Source organism: Somniosus microcephalus, chromosome 15 (genome assembly GCF_052327205.1).
Source record: "Somniosus microcephalus isolate GS21.2 chromosome 15, FLI_Smic_1.0, whole genome shotgun sequence".
NCBI classification, from domain to species: domain Eukaryota; kingdom Metazoa; phylum Chordata; class Chondrichthyes; order Squaliformes; family Somniosidae; genus Somniosus; species Somniosus microcephalus.
This window is the reverse complement of record NC_141001.1, coordinates 87,685,930-87,713,195: the sequence shown is the minus strand read 5'-3', so window position 1 is coordinate 87,713,195 and position 27,266 is coordinate 87,685,930. Positions and strand designations below refer to the sequence as shown.

The following is a 27,266-nucleotide window of genomic DNA, read 5'->3' as shown; positions in this document are numbered from 1 at the left end:
TAAGATTATCCACATGAGTAACTCCACCTGCTTTGACTGTGAATGTGAAAATGATGGCATCAATTAATCTTTTGGCTACTGGGTTCCTTCCAGGCACTAGGAGGTTTATTTTTTGTTTGTTTTCAGGCTTTACACTAGTTGCCGTGTCCACATGTATTCATAACATTGTTCTGAAAGGCTCATGGGTTTATGCAATTCCACAAGAGTGCAAGAAACAGGTGGAGACATAGCAAAGGTTTTAAAACACCGATTTTCTAGAGTTATTGGAAGACTGACTGCACACGTGGCAATATAGGTATCAGCACTCACTCAATGGTATAAATGTATTACAAGGGTTTCACTTCCCTTATACATGTCCAAAAATGATTCTAGTGGGGAATGCATAATATCTGTAGTTAGTACATGGCATCTTCATCCTTGGCTTGTTCTGTGTGCTTTGTCTCAGCTTCAGGAATTCATGATCCCATTGCACAACACACAAACACCAACAGAAAACAGTTGCAGCCAGGTGCATGGTAACACTATCAAGTGTAGAGCTAGCTATCGATGTGCTCAAACAATGATTTTGATGCTCTGATCTTTTGGGGGTGTTTTGCGCTATTAGTCACCAAGTGCATGTAAGTTCTTTGTAGTGTGCCGAATGTTTTATTACCTTGTCATTTGGAGGGGTATTTACCTATACATTAATGTTAGGTTGTTCCATGCCATGATTATGGATGAGGATGGAATCTTCACAGCCTCACCAGGAGAGAAAGCCACACGGACACAAGAGATTTGGGAAAAGTTCATTTGCAGCGATTTGAGGAAATCCGCTAGGCCAAAGTGATTAGCTGTTTACATGCCTGTTCATTTGATATCGCCCAAAACCACCCACCAATCACTCCGTACTGAATTACGTATCTGCATCTACCTATTTGTCTATTATAATATTGATCTCTGTCCATCAGAAAATGTCACCTGGCTATTGAATTCTACCTGCAATTCCAGCTAATTCCACTGGCAATTCACTAAATATATATGCAAAGGGCATATGCGTATTATGTTATATACAAAATTACTTTTTTTCCCACAAATGCTATGTATGTGTGCCTCCTGTGTATTTTATTGCTTGAGTTCTTGAGCCTATATCCAATTTCTCACTGAATGGCCCAGATATTCCGATCACAGGCTTCCCGCGGGCGGAGGGCTGCGATCTGGAAAAATCTGCGCCAAGACCGGAGGGCTCCCGGGAGGCGCACAGTTCCACTGCTGGGCCTCTCCAAACTCCAAATGTGCAGGGCCCACGTATCCCAGAGGAGCAGGTAGTTCGCAGCGTCCCTGGGATCACGTGGGCCATGGGGAGCCAATCAAAGAAGGGAATCTCCTTTCATACATTTGACAGGAAGACCTGTCAAATATATGAATAGAGATCACCCCCAAAACAGAGTAAAACTTTAAATACATTAAAAAAAGACATCACATTTTTTAAATGACTTGAAATTACATAAATTAACTATTTTAAACAAAATTTTAAATTTTTGAAAAAATTATTAAAGTTTTTAACGGGACTAAAAATAAACTTACCTTTCTTTAAAGTATTTTTAAATGATAAATCAGTGGAAATTAAAAAAAAACTTTTTTCAACTCTTATCCTGGTAAAAGCAGGCCTTAGATCTGCTTTTACCAGGTGCAAGAATTGTAAGGGTTTTCTGTGGGCGCAGGTTCTCCAAAAAGCGGAACTATCCGCCCGCAGAGGCCCTTCTCCAGGGCAGCTGGAGGAACTGTCCAGAGCTTTCTTGACAGATTGGAAATGCCGGTTTCCAGCGCATGCGCAGTGCATACCTGAAACCGGCATTTCCAATGTCCCTACGGGTGGGTACACAGCTCGTACCCACCCGTAGGGATCGGAATATCCGGCCCAGTGTTTAGGTATTTCTGTTTGAGCCTCTGGTGATTTCCTAATGGCAGTAGTACCAATGAAGCAAAGAGTCTAATACAACTGAGTGTGCAATGTGGGTTATATGGATGATGGAGATATCAGTGGCATTCCTTTATAGTCCATTAAGGGCATCTGAACTTATTGTTATCGAGGTGTCTACGTCTTCAAGTAGTGCTTGAGAGTATTGTGTTTCCTGCACTCTCTAACATCATTGATTCGAGACCCAACGTCCTGGTTCTTGCGTTCCAACTTTGACAGTATTCTGCAGCTCAACTGCTTCAAGCAGCCATCAGTTTGGCTAAGGACACACTGATGTACATTTGTAAGCCCTGCCCACCCTTCCTCATAGTTGCAGCCTCTTTCCAAGGTTTACCAATCCTGACTACATAGTTGCTTGTGGAGTTAAGAACATAGGAACATAGGAACATAAGAAATAAGAGCAGGTGTAAGCCATACCATCCTCGAGCCTGTTCCGCCATTCAATAAGATCATGGCTGATCATCGACCTCAACTCCACTTTCCCGTCCAATCTCCATATCCCTTGTTTCCCCTACAGTCCAAAAATCTGTCTATCTCAGCCTTGAATATACTCAAAGACTCAGCATCCACAGCCCTCTGGGGCAGAGAATTCCAAAGATTCACAACCCTCTGAGTGAAGAAATTCCTCCTCATCACAGTCTTAAATGGCCTACCCCTTATCCTAAGACTATGCCCCCTAGTTCTAGCCACTCCAGCCAGGGGAAACAACCTCTCAGCATCTACCCTGTCAATCCCCTTCAGAATCTTGTATGTTTCATTCTACACAATCTCTCATCATAGGACAGCCCTCATTCCAGAAATCAATCTAATGAACCTTCATTGCACCGCCTCCAAGGCAAGTATATCCTTCCTTAGATAAGGAGACCAGAACTGAGCACAGTACTCCAGGTGTGGTCTCACCAAGGCCCTGTACAATTGTAGCAAGACTTCCTTACTCTTGTATTCCAACCCCCTTGCAATAAAGGCCAACATGCCATTTGCCTTCCTTATTGCTTGCTGAACCTGCATGCTGGCTTTCTGTGTTTCTTGCACGAGGACACCCAAATCTCTCTGAACACCAACATTTGATAGTTTCTCACCATTTAAAATATATTCTGTTTTTCTATTCTTCCTACCAAACCTCACATTTCCCTACATTATACTCCATCTACCACCTTACTGCCCACTCACTTAGTCTATCTATATACCTTTGCAGACTCTTTGGGGTCGATTTTAATTGACCCGTGGAGTCGGGATTGGAGGTGTGTGTGGGGTTAAAGTCCCGAATTCGGGGGTCCCGACATCATCCTGCCCCCAACCCGCCTTCATGCCAGTTTCAAAGGAGGCGGGTACCCGCCCCGCACTGGGACCTGCCTACCCGAGGCGGGAAGGGATTAGTGCCAATGAACTGCCTGTTAACAGGTAGTTAACAGGCAGTTTTTAACCTAATCCCTATTTTAAAGCTTGAACTGTGGGTTTCCCGACGGCTCCAAACCACGCCAAGTTAGAGGAGTCGGGCCGTCGGGTTGAAGGACTTGGAGGGGTTGAGATGTCGGTGTTCAGGTGAGTGATGAGTGCAAAGGTAAGTGTGTCTGGTGTGTCTAAAGTGTGTACTTACCTTTTCAGCCTTCCTTCCTCTAGGCTTCGGGAGTCCATCATCTAACCGGCACAGAAAGCAGAATGGCTGCGATCTGTCAAAAGTGACAGCCTGCAGCTTTCTGTGCCGGTGAGATTTCTAACTGAGTCTGTGTAGAAGGACTCAGGTTAGAAGTAAGACTGTCAGGGGGAGAAATTCAGTGGGCTGCGCCACCAGTTAGCGCCTAAAGAGGGCACTCAGTGGCTTTAGCGCCACTGGCCACGCCTCCCACGATATTTAGCTGGGGCGCTAATGGCGGCGTTAGCCTGTTGCGCTGCGCCACCACCGATGACGTCATCGGTGTACGCAGCACCCCACTACCGCCCCGATCGCGATATTTGGCAGCGACCGCCTCTGTAGTGCCGCTCGCTAATCGCGCCCGGTTCACGGGGCCTACCTGTGGCGGCAGTGGCGCAAATTAAGGTGGAGGTGCGGGGCGGCCGTTTTTTTCGGCGGCCGCCTGCCAGCACCTCCGTTCCCGGCCTCATGTTCTCCCCCCGTGGCATTGCCGGCTGTTTTCTGAGAGCCCGGCACTTCTCCTCGGTGCCGGGCTCTTTTGCCGGCACTCGCGATCGCTCATCGCGCTGGTGCAGGCCTCTCCCCCTTAAGAATGGGAGGAAGGCCTGCAGTACCGCAGTGCGCCGTGCCGCAGCGTGTAGCGATGCGGCACGTTGCGCTGCGATATTCAGTTTCAGCGCCCTAAGAGGGACGCGGAGCGCCTCAAGCCTCGCCCCGTGTCCCTCTTGGGGCGCTCAAGCTGAATTTCCGGCGATCGCTGCTGCTCCGATCGCAGCGCAAAATCTGGCGCCCAGGCGAGCTTGGCGCCCCGTTTGCGGCTCCACCCAATTTCTCCCCCTCAGTGTTTGACAGCTTCAAACAGCTGTGAAACACTGATATTTCGACCCGACAGTTGTAGTCTCACCTCCTTCCCGACTTCTGAATGAAAATCAACCCCTTAGTGTTCTCCTCACAGCTTACTGTCCCACCTAGCTTTGTATCATCAGCAAACTTGGATACATTACACTCGGTCCCTTCATCTAGGTCATTAATATAATATTGTAAATAGCTGAGGCCCCAACACTGATCCTTGCGGCAGCCCACTAGTTACAGCCTGCCAACCTGAAAAAGATCCGTTTATCCCTACTCTCTGTTTTCTGTCCGTTAACCAATCCTCTATCCATGTTACTATATCACCCCCAACCCCATGAGCCCTAATCTTGTGTAATAACCTTTTATGTGGCACCTTATCGAATGCCTTTTGGAAATCCAAATGTACTACATCCACTGGTTCCCCTTTATCTACCCAGCTAGTTACATCCTCAAAAAACTCTAATAAATTTGTCAAACACGATTTCCCTTTCATAAAACCATGTTGACTCTGCCTAATCATGTTATGATTTTCTAAGTGCCCTGATACCACTTCCTTAACAATGGATTCCAGCATTTTCCCGACAACTGATGTCAGGCTAACTGGCCTGTAGTTCCCTGTTTTTTCTCTCCCTCCTTTCTTGAATAGTGGTGTTACATTTGCGACCTTCCAATCCGCTGGGACAATTCCAGAATCTAGGGAATTTTGGAAGATCAAAACCAATGCATCCAATATCTCTGTAGCCACCTCTTTTAGAACCCTAGGATGTAGGCTGTCCAGTCCAGGGGATTTGTCGGCTTTTAGTCCCATTAGTTTCTCTAGTACTTTTTCTCTACTTATATTAATTACGTTAAGTTCCTCACCCTCATTGGACCCTTGGTTCCCCACCATTTTTGGTATGCTCCTTGTGTCTTCTACTGTGAAGATAGATACTAAATATTTGTTTAACATTTCTGCCATTTCCTTATTCCCTATAATAATTTCTCCTGTCTCAGCTCTAAGGGACCAACGTTTACTTTTGCTACACTTTTCCTTTTTACGTACTTGTAGAAATTCTTACAATCTGTTTTTATATTTCTTGCTAGTTTTCTCTCATTCTATTTTTTTCCCTTTTTATCAATTTTTTGGTCATCCTTTGCTGGTTTCTGAAACTCTACCAATTCTCAGGCTTACCATTATTCTTTGCAACATTATAAGTTTCTACTTTCAATCTAATGCTATCCTTAACTTCTTTAGTTAGCCACGGTTGCATCACTTTTCCCGTGGAGTTTTTCTTTCTTAATGGATTGTATTTTTGTTGAGAATTATGAAATATTTCTTTAAATGCTAGCCACTGCTTATCTACCGCCATACCTTTTAATCTATTTTTCCAATCTGCCTTAGCCAACTCGCCCCTCATACCTATGTAATTGGCTTTATTTAAGTTTAAGACTCTAGTTTCGGACTTAGGCAAGTCACTCTCAAACTTAATGTGAAATTCTATCATATTATGATCACTCTGCCCCAGAGGAGCCTTTACTATGAGATTGCTAATTAACCCTGTCTCATTACACAATACAAGATCTAAAATAGCCTGTTCTCTGGTTGGTTCCATGACGTATTGTTCTAGGAAACTGTCCCGAATGCATTCCATGAACACGTCCTCCAGACTACCTTTGCCAATTTGATTTGTCCAGTCTATATGAAGATTAAAGTCCCCCAAGATTATTGCATTACCTTTGTTGCAATCTCCTACTATTTCTTGATTAATATTCTGTCCAACAGTATAGCTTCTGTTAGGGGGGCCTATATACTACTCCCACCTGGTTATTCCTTATCTCCACCCATACTGATTCTACTTCCTGATCTTCTGAGCCGTGATCCTTTCTCGCTACTGTCCTTACATCATCCTTTATTATCAGGGCTACTCCCCCTCCTTTTCCATTCTGTCTGTCTTTTCGAAATGTCAAGTACCCTGGAACAATTAGTTCCCAACCTTGACCACCTTGCAACCATGTCTCTGTAATGGCTATTAGCTCAAACCCATTTATCTCTATTTGTGCCACTCATTCGTCTATCTTGTTATGAATGCTTCGTGCATTCAGATACCGAGCCTTTAATTTAAATTTTTTTGCCATTATTCCCTGCTTTGACCTTATTCTCTGCTGCACTGCTACTATTAAACTCTGTCTCTTCCTGTCACACTCTGCTTATTGTTACCCAAATTGCTACACTGCTCTATTGCCTTGACCTTTCTCTAGATTTCTAAATTTCCCCTCACCTGACCCCCTCCCCCCTCTTTTTTAGTATAAAGCCCTATCTACAGTCCTAGTTATTCGATTCTCCAGGAGGCTGGTTCCAGCCCGGTTTAAGTGGAACCCATCTCAACGGAACAGCTCCCTCTTTCCCCAATACTGGTGCCAGTGCCACATGAATTGAAAACCCCATTTTGCCACACCACTCTTTGAGCCGCGCATTTAACTCTCTTATCTGCTTGACCTTATGTCAATTTGCACGTGGCTCAGGTAGTAATCCAGAGATTATTACCCTTGTCCTTCTGCTTATTAATTTAGACCCTAGTTCCTCAAACTCCCTCCGCAGAACCTCATTCGTAGTTCTACCTACGTTGTTGGTTCCTACATGGACCACGGCAACTGATCCTCCCCCTCCCACTCCAAGTTCTTCTCCAGCCGTGAAGAGATATCCTTAACCCTGGCACTGGGCAGGCAACACAGCCTTCGGGACTCTCTTTCGCGGCTGCAGAGAACAGTATCTATCCCCCTGACTATACTGTCCCCTACTACTACCACATTCCTTCCCTCTTCCCCAACTTGGATGGCCCCCTGTACCACGGTGCAGTGGTCAGTTTGCCCATCCTCTCTGCAGTCCTTTTCCTCATCCATACAGGTAGAACGTACCTCGTACCTGTTGGACAAGGTCCGGGCTGAGGCTCCTCCATCACTACATCATGGGTCCCCATACCTGCCTGACTCGCAGTCACACCCTCCACTGACCACTGACGAACTCTAAAGTACTATTTAACCTAAAGGGTGTGACTGCCTCCTGGAACAAAGTGTCCAGGTAACTCTCCCCCTCCCTGATGCATCACAATGTCTGCAGCTCGGACTCCAGATCAAGAATTCTGAGCCAAAGTTCCTCGCACTCCAGACACTTACTGCAGATGTGGTTGCTCGGGATCGCGATGCTCTCCACAGACTCTCACATGCTGCAGTTATGACACACCACCTGCCCTGCCATCTCTAACCTTGTTTTATTTATTAATTAATTAGTTAAAGATTTTATTCAATCGATATTTTAGGTTTATTGTTTGATTATTTTAGTTAGTTTAAGATATTTATTTAATAAGTAGTAGCAAGTTACAGTTTCTCAGCTCTTAATTTAACCTCCTTCCCTGGCTTAGAGAGTAAAAAGAGCTATAATACTCACCAACCAATCACCTACCTGCTCTCCTGTAACGTCATTCTTTGATGTTGTTTTTGAATCGGAGCCTCGCGCTGCCACTGCTTTAATTCAGGTCCGCTGTCAGGCCGCTCTTTATCCTCTCGCCGCTGCCGCTGCTTTAATTCAGGTCCGCTGTCAGGCCGCTCTTTATCCTCTCGCCGCTACTGCTGCTTTAATTCAGGTCCGCTGTCGGGCCGCTCTTTATCCTCTCGCTGCTGCCGCTGCTTTAATTCAGGTCCACTCCCGGGCCGCTCTTTATCCTCTCGCCTCTGCCGCTGCTTTAATTCAGGTCCGCTGTCGGGCCGCTCTTTATCCTCTCGCCGCGACTGCTGCTTTAATTCAGGTCCGCTCTCGGGCTGCTCTTTATCCTCTTGCCTCTGCCGCTGCTTTAATTCAGGTCCGTTCTCGGGCCGCACTTTATCCTCTCGCCTCTGCCGCTGCTTTAATTCAGGTCCACTCTCGGGCCGCTCTTTATCCTCTCTCCGCTGCCATTGCTTTAATTCAGGTCCGCTCTCGGGCCAATCTTTATCCTCTCGCCGCTACTGCTGCTTTAATTCAGGTCCGCTCCCGGGCCGCTCTTTATCCTCTCGCTGCTGCCGCTGCTTTAATTCAGGTCAGCTCTCGGGCCGCTCTTTATCCTCTTGTCGCTGCCACTGCTTTAATTCAGGTCTACTCTCGGGCCGCTCTTTATTCTTTTGCCACTGCCGCTGCTTTAATTCAGGTCTGCTCTCGGGCCGCTCTTTATCCTCTTGTCGCTGCTGCTGCTTTAATTCAAGTCTGCTCTCGGGCCGCTCTTTATCCTCTCGCCTCTGCCGCCGCTTTAATTCAGGTCCGCTCTCGGGCCGCTCTTTATCCTCTCGCCTCTGCCGCTGCTTTAATTCATGTCCGCTGTCAGGCCGCTCTTTATCCTCTCGCCGCTACTGCTGCTTTAATTCAGGTCCACTGTCGGGCCGCTCTTTATCCTCTCGCTGCTGCTGCTGCTTTAATTCAGGTCCACTCCCGGGCCGCTCTTTATCCTCTTGTCACTGCCGCTGCTTTAATGCAGCTCCGCTCTCGGGCCATTCTTTATCCTCTCGCCGCTGCCGCTGCTTTAATTCAGGTCCACTCTCGGGCCGCTCTTTATTCTTTCGCCACTGCCGCTGCTTTAATTCAGGTCCACTCTCGGGCCGCTCTTTATCCTCTTGCCTCTGCCGCTGCTTTAATTCAGGTCCGCTGTCGGGCCGCTTTTTATCCTCTTGTCGCTGCCACTGCTTTAATTCAGGTCCGCTCTCGGGCCGCTCTTTATCATCTTGTCGCTGCCGCTGCTTTAATTCAGGTCCGCTGTCGGGCCACTCTTTATCCTCTCACTGCTACTGCTGCTTTAATGCAGCTCTGCTCTCGGGCCGCTCTTTATTCTTTCGCCACTGCCGCTGCTTTAACAGCCTTCACACTTCAACAGCAAGAACAACCTGCATTTTAAAGCATCGTCCACAACACAAAATGTCCCAAGGTGCTTTACAGTGGGAATGTTAGACACTGAGCAGTAAGTAGGAAGGAACTTACAGGAGATGATTAAAGGTGTGGTCAAAGAGATAGGCTTTGAGAAGGCTTTTGAAGGTGGGGTAAGAGGCAGCAATGTGAAGAGGTTTACGATGAGCATTCTAGGGTGGAGGAGCACACTGGATGAAAATGTTGCTGGCGGTGGACCCTAAAGCGGGAGGGGGACACAGCAAGTGAGAGTTTACCATTCTTTGTAAATTGAATTGGAGCGAATAGTTCAAACTTATTGCTATGTGTGATTCGGTTTGTAAACGGTGGTGTTACTTTTTAAATTTGAGTGGTGAGATATTCAAAATCCAGAAAGCTCTAATAGCTCTTTTGTGATATAAAAGACTGATTCTTTCCGAATCAGAAGGTTCAGTTTCAAAATCGCAGTACTGTGCACCCCATCTGTAGTACTGAGATCTTCCGGCACCAACATCAGCTTTGTTAATATTTGCCATTTAATTATTTCTTGATTCAGCGCTACTGTTTTAATGCAGGTAATTTACTGAGATAAAAAAGGAGAAAGAGCTATTTTTTTCCCTTCTACCACTGTGAATGTTGCACCAATGTTGAGAATGCCGCAATGCACTTACTTAGTTGAGCCTCTATACCCACCTGCTTATCGACTTCTGCCTCAGTGACAGTTTGCCTCCCCAATTTACTTTTGATTAATGGGCTAGCTACTTCCTTGGTGGCAGGTGAGTGCTCATGTGATGGTGATGTAAAACCATATGATGTCTCAATCTACGTCCTGCCGGTACCTGCGACAACAGTGCTTGTGGTTTATGTTAATTTATGTTGTGTGTCTTTGAACTCCAGATGGTTCAAGTTAATTAGTAGACAGAAGAAATGAATATATTAATAATATAGTATTACAGCTCCTTCCTCGAACTGTGCAGGGTTGGGGGATTAATGCCGTGCCATATTTTAATTTTATTTTTTACTGTAATTCTGAATGGAAATCAATTTAAATTTATTTCAAAAAGCAGCTGCAACCAACCATGAAGAAAATAAACCTTCACATCAGATAACTAGTGGGCTTGGCCCATAAATTTATTTGAAGAAAATGGAAATTTTTTAAAAGCTGGCTTTAAGCTGCTTACTTGTTAGATTTAACATCTTTGGGTCAAACACTAAATAAACACATCTCTCAGACAAATAATTCATTTAAAAATCTTCAGCCTCAAGTTCATGTACAACTAACAGTGAGAGAAATTAAAATCTGAATGGTTCTAATAGCCTTCAATCTCACTCTCCAACAGATCTGATTATCTTGAACTCCAAATCATAGAATGATACAGCACAGAAGGAGGCCATTCGGCTCATCATGGCTGTGACGGCTCGTTGGTAGAGCTGTCCAGTTAATACCACTCCCCCCGCTCTTTCCCCATAGCCCTGTACATTTTTTCCCTTCAAGTATTTATCCAATTCTCTTTTTAATGTTACTATTGAATCTGCTTCCACCACCCTTTCACGTTGTGAATTCCAGATCACACCAACTCGTGCAAAAAAAATGTTTCCTCATGTCACCTCTGATTCTTTTGTTAATCACCTTAAATCTGTGTCCACCGGAAGCAGTTTCTCCCTATTTGCTGAATCAAAACTGTTCAAGATTTTGAACACATAGATACATAGATACATAGAAACATAGAAGATAGGAGCAGCAGTAGGCCATTCGGCCCCTCGAGCCTGCTCCGCCATTCAGATCATGGCTGATATCCAAATTCAGTACCCTGTCCCTGCTTTCTCCCCATATCCCTTGATCCCTTTAGCCTTAAGAAATATATCTAACTCTGTCTTGAATATATTTAATGAATTGGCCTCTACTGCCTTCTGTGGTAGAGAATTCCACAGGTTCACCACTCTCTGAGTGAAGAAATTCCTCCTCATCTCTGTCCTAAATGGCTTACCCCTTATCCTTAGACTGTGACTCCTGGTTCTGGACTCCCCGGCCATCGGGAACATCCTTCCTGCATCTAGTCTGTCTAGTCCTGTTAGAATTTTATAAGTTTCAATGAGATCCCCTCTCATTCTTCTAAACTCCAGCGAGTATAAGCCTAATCGACCCAATCCCTCCTCATACGTCATTCCTGCCATCCCAGGTATCAGCCTGGTGAATCTTCGCTGCACTCTCTCCATGGCAAGAACATCCTTCTTCAGATAAGGCGACCAAAACTGCACACAATACTCAAGGTGTGGTCTCACCAAGGCCCTGTACAACTGCAGCAAGACATCCTTGTTCCTGTACTGAAACCCTCTCGCTACGAAGGCCAACATACCATTTGCCTTCTTAACCGCCTGCTGCACCTGCATGCTTACCTTCAGCGACTGGTGCACAAGGACACCCAGGTCTCGTTGCACTTCCCCTTCTCCCAATCTATTGCCATTCAGATAATAATCTGCCTTCCTGTTTTTGACACCAAAGTGGATAACCTCGCATTTATCCACGTTATATTGCATCTGCCATGCTTCTGCCCAATCACCCAACCTGTCCAAATCATCCTGGAGTTTCTCGGCATCCTCCTCACAGCACACACGCCCACCCTGCTTTGTGTCGTCTGCAAACTTGGAGATATTACATCTAGTTCCCTCGTCTAGATCATTAATATATATTGTGAATAGCTGGGGTCCTAGGACTGATCCCTGCGGTATCCCACTAGTCACTGCCTGCCACTCGGAAAAAGACCCGTTTATTCCAACTCTTTGCTTTCTGTCTGCCAACCAGTTCTCTATCCAAGTCAATACCTTGCCCCCAATCCCATGTGCCTTAACTTTACACGCTAATCTCTTATGCGGGACCTTATCAAAAGCCTTCTGAAAGTCCACATCCACTGGTTCTCCCTTATCTATTTTACCAGTACATCCTCAAAAAATTCCAGTAGATTAGTCAAGCACAATTTACCTTTTGTAAATCCATGTTGACTTTGTCCGATTCTGTCACTGTTTTCAAAGTGCTCTGCTATTACATCTTTTATAATGGACTCTAGCATTTTCCCCACTACCGATGTCAGGCTTACTATAATTCCCCGTTTTCTCTCTACCACCTTTTTTGAATAGTGGGGTAACATTAGCTATCCTCCAATCCATGGGCACTGTTCCAGAGTCTATCGAATTTTGGAAGATAACCAGCAATGCATCTACTATTTCTAGGGCCACTTCCTTAAGTACCCTAGGATGTAGATTATCAGGCCCTGGGGATTTATTGGCCTTCAATCCCGTCAATTTTCCCAACACCATTTCCCTACAAATACTGATTTCTTTCAGTTCTTCCCTCTCATTAGACCCTATGTTCCCCGACTTCTCTGGGAGGTTATTTGTGCCCTCCTTTGTGAAGACAGAACCAAAGTATGTATTTAATTGGTCTGCCATTTCTTTGTTCCCCGTTATAAATTCCCCTGATTCTGACTGCAAGGGACCTACGCTTGACTTTACCAATCTTTTTCTCTTCACATATCTATAAAAGCTTTTACAGTCAGTTTTTATGTTCCCTGAAAGCTTACTCTTGTATTCTATTTTCCCCTTCTTAATTAATCCCTTTGTCCTCCTTTGTTGAATCCTAAACAGCTCCCAGTCCTCAGGTTTACTGCTTTTTCTGGCCAATTTATATGTCCTCTCCTTGGATCTTATGCTATCCCTAATTTCCCTTGTTAGCCACGGTTGAGTCACCTTTTTTGTTTTATTTTTATGCCAAACTGGGATGAACAAATTCTGTAGTTCATCCATGCGATCTTTGAATGTTTGCCATTGCCTATCTATCGTCAACCCTTTGAGTGACATTCCCCAATCAATCCTACCCAACTCGCGCCTCGTAGTTTCCTTTATTTAAATTCAGGACCCTAGTCTCTGAGTCAACTACTTCACTCTCCATCATAATGAAGAATTCTATCATATTATGATCGCTCCGACCCAAGGGGCCTCGCACAACAAGATTGCTAATTAATCCTTTCTCATTACATAATACCCAGTCTAAGATGGCCTGATCTCTAGTTGGTTCCTCGACATATTGGTCCAGGAAACCATCCCGTATACACTCCAGGAATTCCTCCTCCACAGTATTGTTACTAATTTGGTTAGCCCAACCTATATGTAGATTAAAGTCACCCATGATAACTGCTGTGCCCTTATTGCACGCTTCTCTAATTTCCCTTTTAATGCCATCGCCAACCTCCGCATTACTGTTTGGAGGTCTATATACCACTCCCACTAATTTTTTCTGCCCCTTGGTATTTCCTAGTTCTACCCATACAGATTCCACATCATCAGAGCTAATATCATTCCTTACAATTGTGTTAATCCCCTCTTTAACCAGCAATGCTATCCCACCTCCTTTTCCTTTTTGCCTATCTTTCCTGAATATTGAATACCCCTGGATGTTGAGTTCCCAGCACACCTCGATCAAATCTCCCCTAAACCTTCTCTGCACTAAGGAGAGCAACCCCAGCTTCTCCAGTCTCTCCACATAACTGAAGTCCCTCATCTCTGGTACCATTCTAGTAAATGTCTTCTGCATCCTCTCTAAAGCCTTCCTAAAGTGTGGTGCTCAGAATTGGACACAAGACTCCAGCTCAGGCCTAACCAGAGTTTTATAAAGGCTTAGCATAACTTCCTTGCTTTTATACTCTATTCCTCTATTAAAAGAGCATATGGGTTCCTTGGCTTTATTAACAGCCTTCTCAACTTGTCCTGCCACCTTCAAAGATTTGTGTATGTACACCCCCAGGTGTCTCTGTTCCTGCACCCCCTTTAAAATTATACCTTTTTATTCATATATCAGTGTCAGCTGTGGCTCAGTGGGTAGCACACTCGCCTCGGAGTCAGAAGGTTGTGGGTTCAAGTCCCGCTCCAGGGACTTGAGTACATAAAGCTAAGCTGACACTCCAGTGCAGTGCTGAGGAAGTGCTGCACTGTCGGAAGTGCTGTCTTTCAGATGAGACGTTAAACCGAGGCCCCATCTGCTCTCTCAGGTGGACGTAAAAGATCCCATGGCACTATTTCGAAGAAGAGTAGGGAAGTTATCCCTGGTGTCCTGGCCAATAGTTATCCCTCAGCCAACATAACAAAACCAGATTATCTGGTCATTATCATAATGCTGTTTGTGGGACCTTGCTGTGCGCAAATTGGCTGCCGCGTTTCCCACATTACAACAGTGACTCCACTTCAAAAGTGCTTCATTGGCTGTAAAGAGTTTTGAGACGTCCGGTGGTCATGAAAGACGCTATATAAATGCAAGTCTTTCTTCTTTTTTTTCATATTGCCTCTCCTCATTCTTCCTACCAAAATGTATCACTTCACAGTTCTCGGTATTAAATTTCATCTGCCACGTGTCACCCCATTTTACCAGTTTATCTATGTCCTCCTGAAGTCTGTTACTATCCTCCTCATTGTCCACTACGTTTCTGAGTTTTGTATCATCTGCAAACTTTGAAATTATGCCCTGTATACCCAAGTTCAGGTCATTAATGTATATCAAAAAGAGCTGTGGTCCTAATACTGACCCCTGGGGAACATCACGGTATACTTCCCTCCAGTCTGGAAAAACAACCATTCACCACTACTCTCTGCTTTCTGTCCTTTAGCCAATTTTGTATCCATGCTGCCACTGTCCCTTTAATCCCATGGGCTTCAATTTTGCTAACAAGTCTATTATATGGCACTTAGTCAAACGCTTTTGAAAGTCCATACGCACATCAACCGCACTACCTTAATCAAATTTCTCCGTAACTTCATCAAAGAATTCGATCAAGTTAGTCAAACACAATTTGCCTTTCACAAATCCATGCTGACTTTCATTTATTAGCCCATACTTTACCAAATGCCAATTAATTTTGTCCCAGATTATTCTCTCTAAATGTTTACCCACCACCAACATAAGGCTGACTGGCTTGTAGATGCCAAGTTTGTCCCGCTCCCGTTTTTAAAAAACATTTGCAATCCTCCAGCCCTCTGGCGCCACCCCATATCCAAGGAGGATTGGAAGATTGTGGCCCGAGCCTCTGCATTTTCCATCCTTATACATCCCATCTGGACTGGTGACATTTCTACTTTGAGGACTGCCAACCTTTTAAGTACATCCTCTTTATCTATTTTTATTATCCGATCCAATATCTCTACCGCCTCCTCGTTTACTGCTATATTGGCAGCATTTTCCTTGCTCGTGAAGACAGATGCAGTGTATTTCATTTAGCACCTCAGCCATACCCTCTGCCTCCACCAGAAGATCTTTTTGGTCCCTCATTGGCCCCTTCCTTTGACTACCCTTTCCTATTTATGTGTTAATAAAAGACTTTTAGGTTCCCTTTTATGTTAGCTGCTAATCTAGTCTCATACTCTCTCTTTGCCCCTCATATTCCCTTTTTTAGATCTGCTCTGTACTTTCTATATTCAGCTTGGTTCTCCACTGTATTATGAACCTTACAATTGTCATAAGCCACCTTTTTCTGTTTCATTTTAATCTCTATGGGGGAAAAATTGAGTCGCGGCCCCTTTTGGGGCGCTAACTTCGCTGATAAATTAGCGCCCCCGCGGCCAAAATTCACTGATAGCGCCCCAAGAGGGAGGCGGGGCTCTACTGGAAGCGCCCCACCTCCCTCTTCGGGCGCTGCGAGTGAATATCGCGACACCACGTTGCGGTACTGCAGGCCTTCCTCCCCTTATTAAAGGGGAGGTGTGAGGGTGCCAGTCAGCTCCTTCTGTAACCTCTAGATGGCACCTTCACTTGTTTGTTTCTCTTGGTTAATTGTTTCTGGTCTCCTGTGTTAATTAGTTAACTGCCTGTTATCTGTTCATGGGTTTCACCTGGTTTTGTTGGTATATAAGTTCTGTGGTTTGTTCCCTCTGTGCTCAGTCCTAACCGGGGACTAGCCTTCGCTCTGTGGCTGCTGGCTTTGACTAGCTGGCTGCCATGGTTCTCGAGCTCTGTATTTACGATGTATCTAAGTCTGTGTTCTTGTTGTTCTTAGTCTTGATAAGGTGCTGGGCTGGACAAGCGTGTTGCCATGTTGGCGCTTGTCTTGAGCTCTGTATTGATAAGCCTTTACCCCTGTGGTAGCCCCTTGTGATAGCTTGCCTCGAGTCTCATCTCGGCAAGCTGGTTGCGCTTGTGGTAAGCTTATCCCAGCTCAGTATGGACAAGTAGGTTGCCTCATGGAAGCTGTCCTGGGTTCCTATCTTGACTAGCCGTTTGGTAGCTTGTCTTAAGTTCTTATGTTTGTTGCTGTGTTCCTTGTGTGAATCTAGTTATGTGTGAATCTAGTAAAGTTCAAACAAAGTACTGTATAATTGCTTCTCGCCTCGTTTCTGCACTTGGGTCCAGAACCTACATTACCCGGAGAGCACGGCCCCGTGTCTACACGGCCCCGTGGCTCCCACCCCCGTCACAGGAGGGGCCTAGCACAGCGCGACCCGGGGCCCAGCTGAGCTACCAGGGATTGGAGTGCTGGCAAAAGAACCCGGCACTCAAGAGACGTGTCGGGCTCAGGCAGCGCAGCCGGCACTCTGCGGAGGGGCTGCTCAGGAGGCCGGGGATGGCAGAGGGGGCAGGTGCTGGCAGGCGGCCAGCAACAAAAATGGCCGCGCGGCACCTCCCCTTTAAATATCGCTGCCCCGGCCGCAGGTAGGCCCCCCAACACTGTCTGACATAGCATCCGGCGGTAAGTCAGGGGGCGCTACCGAAGATCGCAAGCGGGGCGCTGCGCACAGTGATGATGTCATCGGCGGTGACGCAGCACCGCGGGGCACTAACAGTTACCGCCGCCGCTAACCTCCCGCTGAATTTCGTGGGAGGCGTTGTGGTGGCGCCGCGCCCAGGCGCTAGTTGCTTTGCGCATCCCGTTAGCGCCCTCTTAAAACCAAATTTTTAGGCCTATATCTTTAGTCATCCAGGGGGGCTCTAGCTTTGAATGCCCTTCCTTTCCCCATCATGGGAATGTGTCTACTTTGTACCCAAACCACCTGCTCTTTGAAGGCCCCCCATTGTTCAGTTACTGTTTTGCCGACCAATTTTTGATTCCAATCCACCTGGGCCAAATCATTTTCAACTCACTTAAGTTAGCCCTCCTCTAGTTAAGTATTTTTACACTTGATTGTACCTTGTCCTTTTCCATAACTGTTCAGTCCTACTTTCCAAACAATTGGATTGATCGTAACAACCTTCAGTTCTTCCCTCCAATTGATCAAATTGGTTGATACTGACAACTACTAATACCAGTGGAAAGCTTGACGCATGGATTTGAAATGCTGTTTATCAGTTTAAAATAAGAACATAAGAAATAGGAGCAGGAGTAGGCCAATCGGCCCCTCGAGCCTGCTCCGCCATTCAATAAGATCATGGCTGATCTGATCCTAACCGCCAATCCACTATCACAGAACCATCTCCTGAATCTAACAGAATTAGACACACGAAATAGGAGCAGGATCAGGCTACACGGCCCCTGGGCCCGCTCCGCTACCCACAGGGCCATGACCGATCCGAACCTAGACTCATGTCCAAATTCCTGCCCGCTCCCCGTAACCCTTAATTCCCTTTACGTCTAGGAAACTGTCTATTCCTGTTTTAAATTTATGTAATGATGTAGCTTCTACAGCTTTTTGGGGCAGCATATTCCATGGACCTACCACCCTCTGAGTGAAGTAGTTCCTCCTCATCTCAGTTTTGAAAGAGCAGCCCCTTATTCTAAGACTATGCCCCCTAGTTCTAGTTTCACCCATCATCGGGAACATCTTCCCCGCATCCACCCGATCCAACCCCTTCACAATCTTATATGTTTCAATAAGATCGCCTCTCATTCTTCTGAACTCCAATGAGTAGAGTCCCAATCTACTCAACCTCTCCTCATATGTCCATCCCCTCATCCCCGGGATTAACCGAGTGAACCTTCTTTGTACTGACTCGAGAGCAAGTATGTCTTTTCTTAAGTATGGACACCAAAACTGTATGCAGTATTCCAGGTGCGGCCTCACCAATACCTTGTACAACTGAAGCAATACCTCCCTATTTTTATATTCCATCCCCCTAGCAATGAAAGCCAACATTCCATTGGCCTTCTTAATTACTTGCTGCACCTGCATACTAACCTTTTGAGTTTCGTGCACCAGGACCCCCAGATGCCTTTGTACTTCAGTACTTTCCAGTTTCTTGCCATTAAGATAATAACTTGCTCTACGATTTTTCCTGCCAAAGTGCATAACCTCACACTTTCCAGTATTGTATTCCATCTGCCAAATCTCTGCCCACTTACTTAGCCTGTCTATGTCCCCTTGCAGGTTTTTTATGTCCTCCTCACTCACTACTTTCCCTCCCATCTTAGTATCATCTGCAAACTTTGATATGTTACACTCGGTCCCCTCCTCCAAATCGTTAATATAGATTGTAAAGAGTTGGGGACCCAGCACTGACCCCTGCGGAACACCACTAGTTACTGATTGCCAGTCTGAGAATGAACCATTTATCCCAACTCTCTGCCTTCTGTTAGATAGCCAATCCTCTATCCATGCCAGAATATTACCCCCAATCCCGTGATTTTTTATCTTAAGCAATAATCTTTTGTGTGGCACCTTGTCAAATGCCTTTTGGAAGTCTAAATACACTACGTCCACTGGTTCCCCTTTATCCACCCTATATGTTACTTCCTCAAAGAACTCCAGCAAAAGATTGGCATGTATAATGGTGAGTTTTGTCAACGATCTAAAGCTGAAGCCAGTATAAAGATATTGCAGTGAATGTAATGTCGACAACTGTACTACATGGATTAACAGGGATACATCATAGCAGAAGCTTTATTTTCTTAAAATGTGCTTTTCAAGGTGAGGCACTTTTGGCACGCACCATCAGCATTAAGCACTCCCACATCAGATATAGCACAGCCAAATGCAGGGCCAAACCTCCTGCAGCTTCAGAAGAGCACCCCTCCTTCCCAGTGTGGCATTTCTCTAGTTCACACACCACCCATCCTTGGGCATGTTTGAGTTACATTTGAGTTGTGTGCTGCAGGCCCATAGCCATTCGAAACTGAGACGATGGAACTGATTTGATGTAGGATCCCAAATCTAGCAGACAGAAGACACCTGCTTTACTTCAGTCTGGGGTGGTTTTGAACCCTGTTCCCAGAGGTGAAAGACCAGTGGTTTTTTTAAATATTCGTTCCTGGGATGTGGGCGTCGCTGGCAAGGCCAGCATTTATTGCCCATCCCTAATTGCCCTTGAGAAGGTGGTGGTCAGCCGCCTTCTTGAACTGCTGCAGTCCCTGTGGTGAATGTACTCCCATAGTGCTGTTAGGGAAGGAGTTCCAGGATTTTGACCCAGCGACGATGAAGGGACGGCGATATATTTCCAAGTCAGGATGGTGTGAGACTTGGAGGGGAACTTGGAGGTGATGGTGTTCCCATGCGCCTGCTGCCCTTGTCCTTCTAGGTGGTAGAGGCTGCGGGTTTGGGAGGTGCTGTCGAAGAAGCCTTGGCAAGTTGCTGCAGTGCATCTTGTAGATGGTACACACTGCAGCTACGGTGCGCTGGTGGTGGAGGGAGTGAATGTTTAAGGTGGTGGATCGGGTGCCAATCAAGCGGGCTGCTTTGTCCTGGATGGTGTCGAGCTTCTGGAGTGTTGTTGGAGCTGCACACATCCACGCAAGTGGAGAGTATCCCATCACACTCCTTACTTGTGCTTTGTAGATGGTGGAAAGGCTTTGGGGAGTCAGGAGGTGAGACATTTGCCACAGAAGACCCAGCCCCTGACCTGCTTTTGTAGCCACAGTATTTATGTTTCTTGTCAATGGTGACCCCCAGGATGTTGATGGTGGGGGATTCGGCGATGGTAATGCTGTTGAATGTCAAGGGGCGGTGTTTAGACTCTCTCTTGTTGGAGATAGTCATTGCCTGGCACTTATGTGGCACAAATGTTACCTGCCACTTATCAGCCCAAGCCTGAATGTCGTCCAGGTCTTGTTGCATGCGGGCATGGACTGCTTCATTATCTGAGGAGTTGTGGATGGAACTGAACACTGTGCAATCATCAGCGTACATCCACACACCTGACCTTATGATGAACGGAAGGTCATTGATGAAACAGCTGAAGATGGGCCGAGGACACTGCCCTGAGGAACTCCTGCCACAATGTCCTAGGACCGTGATGATTGGCCTCCAACAACCACAACCGTCTTAATTTGTGCTAGGTATGACTCCAGCCAGTGGAGAATTTTCCCCTGATTCCCATTGACTTCAATTTTACTAGGGCTCCTTGATGCCACACTCAATCAAATGCTGCCTTGTTGTCAAGGACAGTTACTCTCACCTCACCTCTGGAATTCAGCTCTTTTTTCCATGTTTGGACCAAATCTGTAATGAGGTCTGGAACAAATAGTCCTGGCGGAACCCAAACTGGGCATCAGTGCGCAAGTTATTGGTGAATAAGTGCCACTTGATAGCACTGTCGATGATGCCTTCCATCACTTTGCTGATGATTGAGAGTGGACTGATGGGGCAGTAATTGGCCGGATTAGATTTGTCCTGCTTTTTGTGGACAGAATATACCTGGGCAGTTTTCCACATTGTCAGGCAGATGCCAGTGTTGTAGCTGTACTGGAACAGCTTGGCTTTTGGCGGGACTAGTTCTGGAGCAGAAGTTTTCAGCATGACAGCTGGATGTTGTCTGGGCCCATAGCCTTAGCTGTATCCAGTGTGCTCAGCCGTTTCTTGATATCATGTGGAGTGAATAAAATTGGCTGAAGACTGGCTTCTGTGATGGTGGGGACCTCAGAAGGAAGTTGATATGGATCATCCACTTAGCACTTCTGGCTGAAGATGGTTGCAAACGCTTCAGCCTTGTCTTTTGCACTCATGTGCTGGGCTCCGCCATCATTGAGGATGGGGATGTTCAAGTTACTTGTTTAATTGTCCATCACCATTCACGATTGGATGTGGCAGGACTGCAGAGCTTTGATCCGATCCATTGGTTGTGGGATCGCTTAGCCCAGTCTATAGCATGCTGCTTCCGCTGTTTAGCATGTATGTAGTCCTGTTTTGCAGTTTCCCCAGGTTGGCACCTCATTTCTAGGTACGCCTGGTGCTGCTCCTGGCATGTTCTTCTACACTCCTTATTGAACCAGGGTTGGTCCCCTGGTTTGATGGTAATGGTAGAGTGAGGGATATGCCGGGCCATGAGGTTACAGATTGTGGTGGAATACAATTCTGCTGCTGCTGATGGCCCACAGCACCTCATGGATGCCCAGTTTTTAGCTGCTAGATGTGTTCTGAATCTATCCCATTTAGCACGGTGGCAGTGCCACACAACACGATGGAGGGTGTCCTCAGTGTGAAGACAGGACTTTGTCTCCACAGTGACTGTGCGGTGGTCACTGCTACCAATACTGTCATGGACAGATGCATCTGCGACAGGTAGATTGGTGAGGACGAGGTCAAGTAGATTTTTCCCTCATGTTGGTTCTCTCATCACCTGTCGCAGGCCCAGACTGGCAGCTATGTCCTTCAGGACTCGGCCAGCTCAGTCAGTCGTGATGCTACCGAGCCACTCTTAGTGATGGACGTTGAAGCCCCCCACGCAGAGTACATTCTGTGCTCTTGCTACCCTCAGTGCTTCTTCCAAGTGGTGTTCAACATGGAGGAGTACTGATTCATCAGCTGAGGGAGGGCGGTAGGTAGTAATCAGCAGAAGGTTTCCTTGCCCATGCTTGACCTGAAGCCATGAGACTTCATGGGGTCCGGAGTCGATGTTAAGAACTCCCAGGGCCACTCCCTACTGTATACCACTGTGCCGCCACCTCTGGTGAGTCTGTCCTGCCTGTGGGACAGGACATACCCAGGGATGATGATGGAGTTGTGTGGGACATTGGCTGAAAGGTATGATTCTGTGAGTATGACTATGTCAGGCTGTTGCTTGACTAGTCTGTGGGACAGCTCTCCCAATTTTGGCACAAGATCCCAGATGTTAGTGAGGAGGACTTTGCAGGGTAGACTGGGGTGGGTGTGCCTTTGTCGTGTCCGAAGCCTGTGCCAAGGTAGGTATTATTATTGTTTTCCGTAGTGGTTTGTTACAACTGAGTGGCTTGCTAGGCCATTTCAGAGTTTAATGTCAACCACATTGCTGTGGGTCTGGAGTCACGTGTAGGCCATTTCCTTCCCTAAAAGACATTAATGAACCAGATGGGTTTTTATGACGATTCGATAGTTTCATGGTTACCATTACTGATGCTAGCTTTTTATTCCAGATTTATTTAATGAACTGAATTTAAATTCCCCGGCTGCCGTGGTGGGATTTGAACTCAGTCTCCGGATCATTAGTCCAGGGCTCTGGATTACTAGTCCAGTAGCATATCCAATATGCTACCTTACCCCGTCTAACGCACACTGCCACCTGAGTTCCACCAGAGATTCTCTTATTTATACTACAGTTTACTTTTGAACACTTTCTTATTTCAGATGTGGATAAATTGATTTACATTTCACATGCTCCACATACACTCTACCGAAGCCAATGCATATTGCCCATAACATGCCTTTCACATCCACCCCAGATACACATGGAGAGATCAGAGGGGAGTATGCAGATAGCGAGGGGGGTTTGGAGATTGTGGGGAGGGTCGGTCCCTCCTGTGGCAGGGGTGGTTGCTGGGGGTAACTCTGGAGATTGCGAGGCGGAGAGATAGAGATTGTTGGATGGGGGCGTGGTTGGTTTGCGGGAGAGATCACAGCAGGTTTGCTTGAGGGGCCGGGGGGAAGCACTTGTGCTCCCCCTGGCCCACAAGCAGAGCTGGAAAAGCACATACCTGCTGGATCTGGCAGCTCCCGCCTCTCTTCAGCTGCCGGGTTTCCTGAGCCCTGGGAAACCCGGACCTCAGCTATTAAATTTAAATGGCTGCCAAAATCGGAGGTACGCGGCCTTATTAACATATTAAAATCACTGACCTGGCTCTCTCGAGTGGGTTACTCCGACACCCCCAAACCTGCCCTGGTTAAACTGGAAGTATGCTCGTTCGTGGCGGATTGGGTTTTAATTTTTTTTTAATTTAACCCTTTCCTGCCCGTCATGGGTGAGGGGTTAAAATTCCCCTCTATATTTGACAGCTGTGATAGTGGTGTGCATGTGCCCCTATGCTGAGACTGGTACCAAATTTTCCTTATCTGAGAACAGCAAATTTGCCCTCTCAACAAATGTTATTATAATTCTGTTTTAAACACTACTTAACAGCACTTATGCGAGATAATCTTTCTCTATTGGCTTCTGATTTTTAATACTGTAAATCTATCACAATCTGGCTTCTGAATGGGTATTTTTGCTGTCAATTGCTTTTTGTTGTCCACAGCTGGTCAGTCAGCATCTATAAAGATTGGTTATAATGTCTCGTGTGTGCTCTTCATCAGTTTGAAGGTTAGACGCCTGTAACATTAGACTCTGTCCTTCCTCGTTACAACTGCCGACTAACCTGCTGTGCATTTCCAGAATTTTTTGTTTTTATTTCAGCATTTGCAGGTTTTCCTTTTTATATTATTCCTTGTTCTCAATTCCATTGAGTTGAAGGGTGGGACTCTACTCTGCTTACTCCTGAAATAAGCCATGTGATTTAATTTTAAATAAGTAAATGCATTGTTTTCACTGGCGGCCATTGAGCCTTTTAAAAGTGGAGTTCATTTACAGGGGTAAATAAAATGTTACTAGATGTTTTGCACTAGTTCTGGTATCTGGTAATTGAGTGTTGCTGTTCTTGTTGGAATGCTTCCTCGCCAGCTACGTTTAATTTGTATTAGCCACACAACTCACACTTCTTTTTAGCAATAGTTCTTCTACTTGTACATAGTTAACCCCAGTACCTGTACAGACTCAGTGAAGAAGAATGTGGACAAGAAGCAAAGTGGAATCATTTTGGGGTGATTTTTTTTTTGTCTAGTGAGAACAAAATTTGTTTTGTAAATTTAGCCACAGCAATGAATATGAAGAGTTTGTTTAATTTGATTGCTACAATTATATACATAGGATTACATACATAGGATATACGTCACAGAAACAGGCCATTCGGCCCAACCAGTCCATGCCGGTGTTTATGCTCCACTCGAGCTTCCTCCCGTCTTTCCTCATCTAACTCTATCAGCATAACCCTCTATTCCCTTCTCCCTCATATGCTTATCTAGCCTCCCCTTGAATGCATCTATACTATTCGCTTCAACCACTCCCTGTGGTAGCGAGTTCCACATTCTCACCACTCTCTGGGTAAAGAAGTTTCTTCTGAATTCCCGATTGGATTTCTTGGTCACTATCTTCTATTGCTGGCCTCTAGTTATGCTCTTCCGCACAAGTGGAAACACTCTCTCTGTATCCACTCGATCAAAACCTTTCATCATTTTAAAGACCTCTATTAGGTCACCCCTCAGCCTTCTTTTTCAAGAGAAAAGAGACCCAGCCTGTTCATCCTTTCCTGATATGTATATCCTCGCATTTCTGGTATCATCCTTGTAAATCTTCTCTGCACCCTCTCCAGTGCCTCTATATCCTTTTTATAATATGGCGACCAGAACTGTACACAGTACTCCAAGTGTGGTCTAACCAAGGTTCGATACAGGTTTAGCATAACTTCCCTACTTTTCAATTCAATTCTATCCCTCTAGAAATAAACCCTAGTGCTTGGTTTGCTTATTTATGGCCTTGCTAACCTGTGTCGCAACTTTGAGTGATTTGTGTGTTTTTACTCTGAGATCCCTTTGTTCCTCTACCCCACCTAGACTCGCACCCTCCAAGTGATGTGATCTCCCTATTCTTCCTACCAAAATGTAATACCTCACATTTATCTGTGTTGAACTTCATTTGCCAATTATTTGCCCATTCTGAAAGTTTATTAATGTCCTCCTGTAACTTGTTGCAGTCCTCCTCAGTATTGACTATTCCCCCCCAATTTGGTGTCAACCTCAAATTTAGAAATTGTGTTTTTGATTCCAAAGTCTAAATCGTTAATATAAGTTGTGAACAACAGTGGTCCCAGCACTGATCCTTGTGGAACACCACTACCCACCTTCTACCACTGTGAATAGCTACCCTTTACCCCTACTCTCTGCTTTCTGTCTTGAAGCCAACCAGCTATCCATTCTGCTACTTGTCCCTGACTCCGCATTCTTCCCTTTCAGGCCAGACACATGTTTTAACATACATTGAAGATGCGGTCAGTCAATTGCTGGAATATAAGGAGGAGTACAGTAAGCTTGGGATTGCCAGATTCTTCGCTGAATAGTAAGTACAAAAATACCTTTATGTAATGATGCTTATTAAAACCGCAGTTATCTAAAACATGTCAATATATGTGAAGAAGAATTTTTTAAAAATCAAATGATGGTTAATTTCATTAAATGACAAATACATTTTGTTTGGCTTGTTTAATAAACTCGAAGCTAAATTGAATTTCATGCCCGATATGTGAGAACCTTTCCAAGATAACCGGTTGATGTATATAACAGCAGCTAACTACCATATAAAGATTCTGGGTCAGTTTCTCCTGGCACGGTTTTACTGCAAGTGGTGTCATGGACTAAATGTTTTGCTGCAATGTCTGTAATCCACGTTAACAATTTGATGTGTGATGGGTACCATATGTTTAGCAGCAGCACATATGTCTTTGTAGTTCTAAAGGCTCTTTGTAGTCCATTAATTTCCCAGCAATTTAAACTGAACCTGTTTTAGTGCAAATTAAAACCGCTATATCCCGAGTATTCTCACAAAAGTAATATTTTAATGTTGATTTTCAATTTATGGTATCAGTTTATTTTATACAGATATTTTAAAAATCCATATCTGCAAATCAGGATGTAAACATTTTCAGTGGTAACTCTCTCCAACCACACATATCAGATGGTCCTAGATTCTTCCATCCAGCCCCTTCCTTTCTCCAATTTTCTCTGCCAGTTCTTCCTCTGCTGAAAGGATTAACTACTTGTTGGTCTACAATTCCATGGACACCATTCTCCCCATGAACCTTGGCTAAGAGACTATTCTTGATTCGCAAGCCCTGATCATGAGTGTTATCAGGCTATTAACCCACATGGCGCACCACAAGGCCTACACCTTATGTTGTCCTGCAATAAATCCCATTCACTCATTGCCCCTGTCCTCACAGACTGACATTAGATCTCTCTCCCCAGTGCAACAACAACAACTTGCATTTATATACCGCATTTAATGTAGAATAACATCTCAAGTGCTTCACAGAAGCATAATCAGACAAAAATTGACCAAATGAAAGAAAGAGATATGAGGAGGGGTGACTAAAAGCTTGGTCAAAGTTTAAAGGAGGAAAGAGAAGTGGAGAGGCAGAATGCATTGAATTTAAAGTTCTCATTTCCAAATCTTTTCACTGTCTGCCTGGTCTGACCCCATTCCTGCAGCCCCTCTGCTCTATAAATCACTTTGTGGATTATCTTACGTTAAAGACACTATATAAGAACAGCAACTTCTAGTTATATAGTGCCTTTAACATATAAACATTTGCCCATGCAGATGTAAAATGGACGCCGAGCCAGGAAAGGCAAGAATGAGGGGTGACCAAAAGTTTGGTTGAAAAGATGAGTTTTGAAGACATTTTTAAAGGAGGAGGAGGAGGAGGAGGTGTATTCACAAAAGGCTGGAATTGGTAGAACAAAGTGTTCAGGGGTGAGAGATGACATAGGATGGAGGAGATTGTGGATGTAGGGTGGGGATAGGTCATGGAGAGATCACACTTGAATATGAAAACTGCATATTAAGACCATTGAGCCTATAGTTTTACAAGAAGTCTTTTCCGATGAGTGATAGAATAGCCCAGCCCGTAGACATCAACGCAGGGTGAGCAGCTGCAACCCACTGTTTATATATAATGTGAGATGATTGCTTTTAC

At 45.3% G+C, this 27,266-nt stretch overlaps 1 protein-coding gene across 1 annotated transcript in view; it reads left to right on the top strand.

Moving 5' to 3' along the window:
• The window catches only part of cstpp1 (centriolar satellite-associated tubulin polyglutamylase complex regulator 1), a 468,108-nt gene that overhangs the window by 84,082 nt on the left and 356,760 nt on the right, over window positions 1-27,266 (top strand). Inside the window, exon 2 of the mRNA XM_086008095.1 lies at window positions 25,528-25,630. Within this exon, the coding sequence (XP_085864221.1) occupies window positions 25,528-25,630 (103 nt within the window). The remainder of the gene's footprint in view (window positions 1-25,527; window positions 25,631-27,266) is intronic.